Source organism: Calonectris borealis, chromosome 22 (genome assembly GCF_964195595.1).
Source record: "Calonectris borealis chromosome 22, bCalBor7.hap1.2, whole genome shotgun sequence".
NCBI lineage: Eukaryota > Metazoa > Chordata > Aves > Procellariiformes > Procellariidae > Calonectris > Calonectris borealis.
In genome coordinates, this window is record NC_134333.1 from 9024082 (window position 1) to 9036580 (window position 12499).

A 12499-nucleotide genomic window follows, 5' to 3' on the forward strand; every position below is an offset into this window, starting at 1 on the left:
AGGGTAATTTCTTTCAATTGCTAAAAGCATAAACTCCACCTATTGAGCCCGTAGATTTATATGGAACAGCTGAAGGATCCTCCAAAGCGCTTTGTGGGCTGGCCGGGAGGGCCGGGCTCCCACCTTCCAGAAAGGTTGGTGGATAATTTTGGGTTTGGGTTTTGTTTTTTTTTAAAAAAGAAAACGAATTTTTTTCCTCTTTTTTTGCCTTTTTTTTTCCCCTCCCTTTTTTTTTTTTTTAAGAGGGAGATATTGATAACATGGGAGTTAGAAAGAGCCTCATAACTCACAATAAACCCTTGTCCATTCTCTTCTATTGACTACATGTAAACATGGTAAATGAAAGGCCTTTAGTGACACTTAATCCCTCACCCCCCTCCCCGCTTCGCCCCCCCCGCTCCCTCCCCGCCCCCAGCCCGGCCTGCCCTGGGAGGGGGTTACGCTGCTTTTTTTCTCACAGCTTGCTGTTTTACTGAGCCCCTCCTCTGCTATCTAATTTATCATTAACACCCTGACACTAAACTAAATAAATGCAGCGGCTTCCCCCGGCTCCCCCCACACCTTGCTCCGGGGCTGCAGATTCCGCCCCCCCGCCCGAGCTTTTAGGCATGAACCAGCCGCAAATCTACGGGCTTGGGGGGGCTCGGAGCCCCCTCCCCGGCAGGTCCCGTGCTGGTCCCTGCAGATAATTAACGTCATTATTAAATTACCTTCTTTAAAAGATAATAATAATAATAGCAGGGTCATTTGGCTGTGATTAGAGCCGGTGCGGTCTCGCCGGGGTCGCTGCCTCCTGCTCAGGCTGCTCCCAGGCTTTGCCTCTCGAAATTTTAAATGTTTTTAAAATGGGGGAGTCATTTTGACTTGGATTCCTTTCCTCCTTGCCAGAACGGAGGAGGGGAAAAAGCTGTAAATAGGTTTCAAGTGCCGCGTTCCTGATTTGCAGATCGATATTTTGTGTAATTTGGATTCCAGTGATTTTTAAGGTGGAGGGGGTTTTTACCTGGCCTCCTGCAAAAGCGGGGTCATCAGATGATTTTGTGGCCATCGAATAATACCTAGTTATTAATCACAACTAATGAGGTCCTGACTGGGGGTGCGTTCCGTTTCTCTTTCCATTTTTCTCGGTTTGGAGAGATAATCTTTCTGGCTGTGAAAGAGCCGGGTAAACGCTTCCCAGGTCAGAATTTCAACCTTCCCAACTCATATCCGAAATAACAGACTTTAGGCCCTTCTCAACACATTGCACAGATAAAAACCACTTCTAGTCTTTGGGTCGCTCGTTCTGATCTACGTTGGGGTTTGTGTTTGGATCTGGCTCTACCCATGCTGCTCCAATGGGATCTTCCAGTCTTTGGCCATGTTTTCCTTTGGTAGAGATTTAAAAATATATCTGAAGTGCTCCTTCCATAAGGGGCACTAACTCCTGAGGCCCTCAAAATAGAAACACATGTCTGGGGAACAGTCTCTGGCCTACAAATTAGAGGGAAGGAGCTATTGATTTCTGATTAAATGTCGAGGAAAAAGGTTTCATTGGGGCAAAATTTGTCCACGGAAACACTCACACACACCCCCAAAGCAGCTGTGCACATGCGTGCACACCCAGTCACATGCTCACGCATGCGACGGACACACACGTGTCGCTTTGCACGGCTGTACGGCACGGAGGGTTGTAGCCATGCGGAGCTGAGGACGTGGCCACAAACACGCGGGGACACGCTCACGCACGCAAACACGCACGGAACAGGCGCGCACGTCCCACGCGGGTCCCGCGCACAGGAGGGTGCCAGGCCTGCGGGTGGGTGTGAGCGGAGGAGCGTGCTTTCCGAACCACGTAAATAAACACGCGCGGCCAGATGTGCACGGCCACACAGCCACAGCTGTGCGTAGACCAGCGCCACAGGCTGATGCACGCTCCCTCCGCGGCACGCAGGCACACGCGCAACCTCCGTGGGTGCACGCACACACGTGCCCTGGGTGTACAAATGCACGACCCCCCCCCCAAAGCAAGCACCCCTGAGAGCACCCACACCTCCCACTCACACGGGTGCACACCAGCCAAGCCACCCCCCCCGCCCGGCCCACACCCACAAAAAGGGCCGAATATCAGCCAGTTCTGTAAAAAAAAACGTATTTATTTCTCAGCCTAGATTCCATATTGCACGCAGGAATTAACACTTTCATCGTCATATACTTACAACAACTTCAAATAAATAAAGGTACAGTAAATCTAAACAGAAAACCCAATACATGGCTGGAAAAGGCTCTTTCCTCCCCTGGGTGGTTATTTTTAAATGCATGTTTTAGGCCGGGGCGTGGGGGAAAGGCAGCATCGGCCGCTGGATGTGCCCAGCCTGGGGAAATAACTCCCCTCCCCATCCACAGCACCCCCCAAAAATAAATTATCCCTGGGCAGAAGCATCCCTGGATCCGGGGGTCCAGCAGAGAAGCACCCATGAAGTGACCGACATTTTTAAACCCACTGGATGGGAATTTTTAATCCAGCAACGCAAAGAGAGAGCAAAGGTCCCTGAAACCCTCAGCCCCAAAAGAAACCCTTACAAACCGTGATTACAAAGCATCACACCGTATCCAAGCTGAGATTTTTCCTGAGTCTAAAGCAGGCTGCATTTTTTAAAGCAGCACCCTTTCATAAAAGTTTTCTTTATTTTTTCTTTTTTACAAGATACTTTCGGTTTTCTCCTAGCTAAACAAACATTTTTATGGAAAAAAAAAAATCAGTTTTTGCTTCTTTTGCACCCGTTTGGAAATAAAGCAATGTCACTAATGTCATTATAGAGGTGCCTTTACAGCCTTTATGCTGTCCTGGCGATGCGAGTTGATCTTTTGCTCAAAACCAGAACTACTTTGTATGACTCGAACCGCTCCCTCCTCCCGGCTCATTGTGTCCCGCAGAGATATTGCTTCTTCCAACCAACTACTGCTTGGGTTTGTCCATTTTTTAAGTCCAAAACAAGCTATTTCAGATAATAGTTTGGGGTTTCCTTTTTTTTTTTTCCCCCTGATTTACTTTCGATGCATCGCCACCCCCCTCTCCAACCTCTTACTGGGGGATTTCTAGGAAGATTACTTTCTTTTTTTTGGATCGCTTCATCTCCTTGAAACATGTTTAAAAACAAATGGGGGGATTATTATTATTGTTATTATTCTTATTTTTTGCTGTGAAGGGGATGGTTCTGCTGCTTGAGGAGCCATTCAAGGTGTGTTTGTGTGGAAAGTTCTGAGGTATTTTGTATTGTATTCACAGCCCTGCTACAACCCCCTTGCATTATATACAGATATCTACACGTACACACGCACATACGTATGTGTGCGAGCAGATAAATATATACGGGCATATAATGTCTGCATGTGTGCACACATATCGTGTATTAATAGCTGTGTTTTCCATACACCCACATGTACAAATGCATATATACACAGAGATAAATATCCGTGGACCTGCACACGCGTAGGTGCCCGCCTGCCCGCTCACCCGCCCACCCCACGCACGCACTTTCCGAGGTGATTATATCCCTTAGAAAATATTCCTGAGTTATTTGGCTGTTCCTACCCGCGGCAGACGGAGCTGCGGAGTCTGGGGTTTGCTGCCTTTTTTTTTTATATATATATATATATATATTTATTTTTTTTTTAGCATTCATTCCCAGCGCGGATCTCGGGGTTTTTTTCTGCCCGGTCTCCGCGGGCGCGGAGCGCGGCCGCCCGCTTTGTGCGGCCGGGGCTCCCTCCCGCGGCACCGCTCCGTCCCACCGACCCGCCCCCAGTTTAAATTTTATTTTTCCTAGAAAATACATTTTTAACCCGATCCGGATTTGGGGGAGTCGCGGGCAGAGAGCGAGCGATCGTGCTCCGCGTTCGGCAGTTACACGGAAAACGGGCGCGTTTCCCCCCCACACCACGCGTGTCCCCTTCCCTCTCCCCGGCTCTGCCCTGCGGTTCCCCCCCCGGGGGTCAGGCCGAGGGGAGCAGGGGGGTTGCGGGGGACATGCGGGGCAGAAAAAAAAACCATTTGCGTGATTCCTGTGTGCGCGCCCCGAGACAGCGATGCGGAGGCAAACTCCCCAAAATCGGCTTTTCTCTCTCCTCCACACTCGCAGGGTTTGGTTTGGGTTTTTTTTTTGGTACCCGTCCACGGCTACGGATATAAAACCTGAATATTTCGGAGACAGAAGAAATCCCCCTCTTTTGCTCAGCATGGGAGGAACGGGAGGTGGGGTGGAGTAAACAAAAAAACGCAGTTAACCAAGAAACCCACTAAAAACCCAAGTAAAACAAACATTGCTTTTAGCAACAATTCACCACCTCCAAGAAAAACAGCTCTTAATAGATACAAAATACGCTTGACCTTAAAAATGTCCTTTTTTTTTTTTTAAAACCCACTGATGGAATTAAACCAAAATAAAATCAAAACGGGCCCTGCCAGATCTGAATATTTTCTTTTGAATTCTGCGATGATTCTCCTTTCCCTCCCCTTTCCCTTCCCTTTCCACGGGAAGCAAAGGACACCGTGAAGGGATTTTTTGGGGGGAGCCAATTTTTGGAGGACTATGGAGGAAAAATAGAAATCCCCGAGCGGGCACTGCGTGATCCCCGGCCGTGGGCTGCGAAGATTTTCTGCTGCAAAGAAGGGGGAGAAAAAGAAACACGCACACTCCCCAAAAAAAAAAGAAACCCACACCAGCTTTGATTTGCCTAACGTTTCCAAAACAGAGCGGACTTCAGAGAGCCCGTCGGGCTTTGATGCCAAAGCGGGGTGGAAATCACATCAGAAATAGTCAAAAGAGCCAGTTACAAAGCCACTGGTTTGCAAGAAAAGTTAAACTGGGATATGATTTCCTCTGCAGAGGAGAGAGACATTCCCTCCGCATTCTTCCCCGCATTCCACTCCGGAGCTCGGGAGAGATCAAATTGTCCATCTGTACTCTATTGCTAATGCTCCTGGATCCTATTTCTTGTGCCCGTAAAGCTTTTACAGGCCTGCTACCTTTAGGCTATCGGAGTTAGGGTTATTATCCAGCAAACAACTCACTTTTTTCTTTTTTTTTTTTTTTTTTAATATACATGCAGCAGTTTCAAATAACTTCCTCTCAAAGCCTCCTGTTTTCTTTTAGCAAACAGAATTTCCTGGTCTTTTTAAAGTTGGTGTTTTCTTCCTGTCTCTTAAGTAGACAGAAAACATTACATTGCTATTAATATAGTTATTTGGAATAGCTGCTCCCAATTTCGCCGGGATTGACGCGGACCGAAAAGGAGTGTTTATGCTGCATGACATCATTATTTCTCTCTGCGTGTGATTATTATTAGTATAATCCAATGCATTTATGGAGGAAAAGGGAGAAATTAGATCTATTCTTTCTTCGGTTTTTTTGGTATACGAGGGGGAGAAGGGGCGGCGAGGGACGGGGCGCTGCCGGCCGGGGCGAGCGCTGCCCGCGGCGGGAGCCCCTTCCCGCCCCTCCCGGCTGCGCGGTTCATCCCAAATCCCTTTGCTGGGAATAACCCATCGCGTTTCGCAGCGGGGCGGGTGGGGGAAGGCGTCCGCCCGCCCCCCCCCCCCCCCCCCGCCCCCCGGGTTTGATCGCGTGTTTGAGCTTCGTCCTTAAACTCATCGCGAAACCAACATCGGACCCTGGCACATGCACAGACAAAAAAAATCCGCCCCCCCCGGCCAGAGCGGGGAAACTCCCCGTCTTCCCCCCAGCCGAAGCCGTGCACACACTCACTTGCACCCCCCCGAAACGCTCCCGCACCCCCCGGACCCCGCACGGCACCTCCCCTCCCGGGCGGCCCCGGGGCTCGGCGGGACGGAGGGGACGGCTCCCCCCACCCCAGCCCCCGGGGCACCCCGGCCCGGCCCGGCCGCCCCCTCCCCCGGGTCCCCTCCCGCCCACCCTGCAGCTCTCATCTGTTGCGTGTAAACCTTTCCTCCGGGCCGTCCGCTGTCCTTAGAGATCCTCCAAGCTATAGCCTCGGAATTTGAGGCTGGGGGGCACCGGGATGGCGTTGCCCCCCAGGTGCCAGCTCCACAGCGGGTGAGTTTTGGAGAGGGCCCAGGAGTTTTTGACCCCCAGGGAGGAGGCAGGACACAGGTCCCCATCTTCCCCCACGACCAGAGAGGGAATACAGGGGAAGTTGCCCATGAGGCTGAAGGAATTCCGAGGCGGGGTTGGCCCGGCGCTGCCGAGGCGTTTGCAATGAGTGTTTCCCTTTTTGGCATTCCTCCTTTGAGTCTTTTGTGGCCTCCCTTTAGAGGAGCTCTGTTGCCTTTCTGCCTCAGCGCCTCTGGCAAGGCGTCTGCGCTTGGCATTCCTTTCCGAGCCATTGCCTTTCAAAGCTTTGTTTGACAAGGTGCTGGGGCTCTCTGCTCTTTTGGAGCCGGGGGATTTGAGCTCTGCAGCTTTACAGGGCTCCGTCCTCCCTCCGTGCCGCAAACTTTTCCCGTCCAGGTTGAACCCTTTGGCGTAACACCACAGCTTGGATTGCCGGATCAGCCGGTCAAAGTGCTCCCGCCGGGGCTCCCCCGTCTCCCCGGGGGCCGCCGGGCCGAGGCTCCCCGCCAGCTCCGGAGCCGGGGGCTGCGGGGCCGAGCCCGGGGCCGGCTCTTGGGAAGGCGCTCGCCCGGCTAAAGCTCCGCTTTGCCTCTCTGCCTGGTCACTGGGGCCTAACGAGGCTCTATTGTTCGAGGCATCTTTGTGCAAATCCTTCCCTTTGGCGCAGGGCTCCGCGTCCCCAAAGCCTCCCTCCTTTTGTTGCGGATCCCCCCCAGGGGTGCTGCTCGGGGAGGGAGGGGGGGAGGAGGAGGAGGAGAAGGAGGAGGAGGAGGAAGGGGAGGCCTCCTGCTTTGCGTACAGCTCCGGCAGCGACTGGGCCCCCGAGCCCAGGGCTGGAGCCGGGCTCAAACTTTCCAAAGTTGATGCTCGCAGAGTCCTGGCCCAGAGCTGCTGCGAGAGGAAGAGGAGGTTGGGGTCGGGGCGCAGGGCTTTGCCCACGCTCGGGGGGGGCTCGGCGGGGCGCTCCTCGCCGAGGGGCTCCCGGGGGGGCTGCGGCTGGAAGCGGGGCAGAGCCGCCTGCCTGTACCGGGTGCTCTGCACCGAGTCCCCGCTGCACAGCGAGCTGCTCTCCGACTCCGAGGAGCTGCCTTCCTCGCTGCTGCACGAGGTGTCCCCTTCCTCCTCCTCCTCCTCCTCTTCTTCCTCCTCCTCCTCCGACGAGTCGCTGGAGGTGGCGGGGCTGGACCCACCGAAGTCCAGGCTGGAGTCCGAGTCGCTGGAGTAGCCGGCCGAGGTGCCCTGCCGCTTGGAGCCGGGGAAGGCGGAGGAGCGGCCCTTCCTGGCGGCCGCGGGCCCCTTCTCCGCCGGGAAGAGCCCCTTGGCACAGCAGGGACCCCGCTTGCGCCGGCCCGGCTGGGCCAGCGCGGCCGCGGGCGCGGCGGGGTGCGCGGCCGCGGGGTGCAGCAGCGCCAGGTCGCGGGGGTACCCGGCCAGGACGCCGGCGAAGAGCCCCCCCCGGCCCGCCAGCCCGCAGCCCCTCCGGCCCCGGGGGGGCTTCTGGAAGGCGGGGAAGGCCCTGTGGAAGGGCTGTGGCAGCAGCGCGGCCGGCGCCGAGCGCGGCTTGGGGAAGGCGGGGGAGGGCAGCTTGGGGCGGCCGGGGGCCGCCGGAGCGCAGCAGCCGCCGGCTCTGCAGGGCGGCAGCAGCTGGGGCCGGGGGCAGGGGAAGAGCTCCCCCGGGTCCGGCAGCAGCAGCTGCTCCCTCCTCTTGCTCTTCCTTTTCCTCTTCCTCCTCCGGGGGCTGAGGCTCTTGCAGGAGGTGCAGAGAGCCTCCAGGTCCGCCTTGGAGATGAGCGAGCATTTCACCGCGCGGGTGGGCACCGAGTTGATGGCTTTGAGGGTCCGGAGCTCTTTGAGATCGCAGCGTCGGCTCTTGATCTTTAAGGTTTCCATCTTCTTGCTGATGGTGGTCCTGGGGATATCCTTAAACAGGTCGCTGAGGACCTGGGCCAAAGCAAACATCTGGGTGCCATTGATCTGTAAGTATCCCAAGTTTATCCCTTCGATTTCTTGATAGCCAGCATGAAAATCCCCCGGCCTGGCTTCCCCATTGTAATCCATGGTGGCCGGAACAATTCCGAAGGTCCCTTCGCAGGTCAGGAACATTTTGCAAGGAGCATTTACTTTGTCTCTTTCAAAGGGGGCATTGAAAATAAGGACATATTTGTTTCCACTCCCTGATCACACACATCCCTACCCCTTCGGAGAGGTGGGGGAGGGGGAGGGGAGGAAAAAAAAGGAAAAAAAAAAAAAAAAAGCCAAAGCAGTCGATCTCCCTTTCAAACGCTCCAGTCAATGGTTTGCAACATCTTCCAAACACCCAGTTCCTCCGCCTGCACCGGGGCTTGACTCCTCGTCTTCCCCCTCCCCAGCAAAAAAAAAAGAAAGAAAAATAAAGAAGTCAAACATCTTGCATCCTCCAGGCTCCCCCCGGCCAGCTCCCACCCCGCGGCCGCGCACCCCACCTTCCACTTCAAAAATAATCTCTTGGGGGGGGGAAGGCAAAACTGAGGGGGGGGAATCAACAAGCACAGACCCCCCCTTTGCTGTGCAAAGCCACTGAGATGCTTAAGCAAACAAAGCTACCGACAAGGGGGGGGGACGGAAAAATGGGAGCGGAGGGGGGGTGCGGGAGGCGGGGGAGCCCCGCGGCTCCGTGCGGCTCCCACCTTCCCCGGGCTCCGCACTCGCGGCCCCGCCGCCGCGGACGGTATATTCTAGGGAACACCCCACCGAGCCGTCCCCGCCACCCGCCAGCTGATTGGGCACTCCAGCCCTGTGATGTCATAAAACCCCAACATTTCACACGCACACCCCCGCGCAAAACCTCATAAACCCCTGGGCGGGCCGCGCAGCACCGCGCAGCTCCGCGCAGCTCCGCTCCCGGGCGTGCCCGCGGCTTCACCGCCCCGAGACCCGGGCGCACACAATAGCGGCAGCTTTGGGTGGTTTGGGGTTTTTTTTTTTCCCCTTAAAAAAAAAAAATATTACAAATTACGCTGTATTTTCGAGGTGATGGTAGCGCGGGTGCCTCCGCTTTGTTTCCGCGTTTTAGCCTTTTTTTTTTTCACGTAGGGTTGTTTTAAGAGAGGTGGCTGCGCCTTCCCAAATCTGCCCGGGTTCCTCTGGGATGGGTGTGTGTACGTATATATTTAATAAAGCGTGAAAGATATTACTCTAAGCTAGTTGTTCAAAACGATTGACTCCGCAACAATTCATCCTTCAACCCGGAGTGGAATGCTTATTAATTGCCAATTACTGTATTTATTATCTGGAATGAGCGCGGGCTGAAGCGCGGTATCAACAATAACATCGGCAATATGTGCAAATAAAAGCAATGCAAAGATATTTATATTCCTTTTTACTCACACACGTTCTTTATTCACTTCGCATCTTTTTCTTCCAAACTCTTTCTTAAAAAAAAAAAAAAGAAAAAAAAAAGGAAATTCTTTTCCATGCCTTTGCGCTGCTTAACTTTATTTCAAACTTTAAAGTCCCAAGATTTCTTCGGCATTTGGTAGCTCGCTCCTGCCTTACAAACCAGGCGATGTTTTCCCAAAAGCAGGGCTGCAGATTTCTGTCTCCAAGGGGGGAAAGGGGCAAAAAAAAAAAAAGCCCCAAGCCCTTACCCAGCGCGGAGCTCCATTGTCCCGTCCCCTCTATTTCTTTATAAACCTGAAGCTACTTGAGCGAAGTGAGTGGAGCCGCGGAGGCTGGACCGAGGGATTTTAACTCTCTGCTCAGGAGGCTAATTTTGGGGAAACAGTTACCTCGGAAACCTTTCTGGGGGAAGGGAAGCTGCAGCTCTGCAGCGCATGCTGTTCCCTTTCAAGCTTCGTCTGTCTCCCACATGAAAAGTTGCTTTTAGTCTTCCTCTGCTTTTTTTGTGGTTCAAATGGCAAAATCTGAGTAATTTGATAATAATAATTTGTTAAACTATATGTACAATCAACCACAAATGATCCCGATTTAGAAACAATCCCAGAGGAGGAGGAGGAGGAAGCGCATTCCTGAGTATGCGTGTAAAAAAAATTAAAATAACTCCAACATCGCCTTTAATTTGGGAGCGGAGATCACCTGATTTGCATTTACCTTCTCGCCGGCTGACGAGAGGGGAGCCTCCCGATGCCAGTCTCGATTCTGCCGGGGGAGGAATCACTGCCAGGGTTTTCGCTCTCCCCAGCACGCGTGGGCGCACACCCCCCGCAAACGCGTGGCCTTGCTGCGGCAAGAAAATACCCCGTTTTCCAGATCTGGCTGCGTTAAACCACCACATTTCACCCCCGTTTTCCACAGGCAAGAGTTTCCTGTGAGTAAAGGTCTGCCGGCCAACACAAACACCAAATTCCTCTTTGTTTGGGCAGAGGGGAGGGGGAAGAGTTTGCATCGCGGGGGACGGAAAGTGGCCGGTTCGGGGATCCTGCGGTGGCTGCAGTGGCTCGCTGCGAGGGACCACAAAAAGTCCTGCTTGCAGCCAGCCTGGAGTTTCCCTTCGCAAATATAAGGGAGATCCTGGGTATTTTTCTTTCCACATAAAGCCAGAGCCATTTTACCTATAGGCTGAGCTTTGCTCCCTGCCAGACTGGAGGAGGGGAGCGCGGGGTGGAGGGAAGGAGCTGGCAGGGAATGTCCCCGTCCGATGCGGCTGATGCAGCCGCGGGGTGGATGAGGGGGTCTTGTAAAGAAAATACAAGTTCGAGCAGCGCAATAAACTGCTCCCGATCGCTTGTGGGGCTTTAGAGAGGACCCGGAGCCCCCTGATCGCCGGCCAGGAGGAAACGGGGCTCAGGAGCCGCGCACAGGCGAATGTATGGATACGTCATTTCCCAGTAAATCTCTGTCAATAGGAACACAAATAGACAATATTTTGGCTATGGATAAAGTTCAATATGGAATATGTGTGTGTGTGCGTTGACATCTCTATACGGACGCAGACAGCTCGACGTGGGACATACAGATACTTTGCAAATCCGTATATATATACATATATATCTATAGTGGTGGGCAGGGTACTCGCGGCCAGGGTAGTGGTTCATGAGCAAACGCGTTTCAGCAGCACCATAAGTGCCCTGTGTTTCTGCTATAGGCGCCCTTGCTGCTAACGCCGCGGGTCCCCGCTGCAGAGTGCTGAGCAGTGTCCCTTGCTATAGCACCTTCACCGCCCGTTTATAAATGTATAGGCGAGCCGGGCATTATTAGGTGTGCGGTGGCTTTTACACTTCTTTATTGTTAGAGTGGCTGCAGGCCTGATATGGAATTGGCCACGGAATGGGCTGCTCCGTGGTTCCCACGCGAGGGCTGGGGGCGAGGGGGGCTGTGCCGGGGCCGTGCTGGGGGGGAGCGGGGCTGCACCGACCCCAGCGATGCTGCTTCGGAAAATGGGCGCAGCCAGGAGACCTGGCAGCGTGTGTATTTGTGTATTTGTATATTTGTGTATTTATATATTTGTATATTTGTGTATTTGCATCTCAGCCCAGCTACTGCTCCCGAGGGCGGAGGGGGGTTTCTAATCCTCCCGGGAGCAGAGGACAATAACCCGAGGGTCCCCACCGTAATCTTCACCCGTGAAGCATCCCCGGGAGATTTCTCCCTCGTACCTGTCAGGGCTGGCTGGTTGTTTCCGCAGGAAGCAATAAAAGTTACCGGGTTATGGGGATACCCCCATTTCCAGGGGATCCCGGAGGCGCAGGACTCCCCTCCCTCCCACCCCTCTCCCCTCGCTGGGGCGGCCGAGGAAGTGGGGTGAGGGCAGTTGGGGGCGAAATAAAAGAGGCGGGGGGGGACTTCTCAGGTTAGCTTACTCCGGTGAAGCAATCCCCACGCACCTCCCCGAGTGGGCTCAGTTTTAGATAAGGTGCGTTTCTGCCTGATGCGGAAGTGCACACGCACACGGCGGGGCGCCCACGGGTGCAGGCGAGGCGCTGGGTGGGAGGAAGAGGGAGATCCACGCGTGTCCGGGAGCTCCGCGGGCTCCGGGCGGGACGGGGGGGTCCGTCCTGCGCGGGTCGGGGTGGGCTCCGCACCTCCCTGCCGGAGCTCTCGGGAGAGGGAGAGCAGGAGCCGCTGCAAACCTCTCCCGCGGCCACGGGGAGCAGCGTGGATCCCACAGGCTCCGGCTGGGGTTTCCCGTGGGGTTTCCACGTTGGTATCTCGGTGCCTCCTTTTCTATTTGACCTGGTGCAAGGGCATTAAAGAGTGGGGGAGGAAAAGAAAAAGAAAAAACCACCCTGAAAACCCCAAATAGGTTTGGGTTGCGCCATTTAGGAAGAAGCTTTAGGGGCTGGGGCTCCTCTGCGTGGTTGTGCACGGGGTATGCGAGGTCTCTCGGCGCGAGTGGGGGGGGTTGATGTTGCTCTGACAGCTCAAATCTCACTCGTGGCTCTCCCAAGTTCAACATCCCTTGCAGAGAGCGGGCGAGCGGGGATCCG

At 54.4% G+C, this 12499-nt stretch overlaps 1 protein-coding gene across 1 annotated transcript; it reads right to left on the reverse strand.

The window, feature by feature from the left end:
* Positions 1-5969: 5969 nt before the first annotated feature.
* EPOP (elongin BC and polycomb repressive complex 2 associated protein) lies at positions 5970-9969 on the reverse strand. The gene has a single exon (XM_075171870.1). The coding sequence runs from the start codon at positions 8175-8177 to the stop codon at positions 5970-5972; it is 2208 nt and encodes a 735-aa protein (XP_075027971.1). The 5' UTR covers positions 8178-9969.
* Between the last annotated feature and the right edge of the window lie 2530 nt (positions 9970-12499).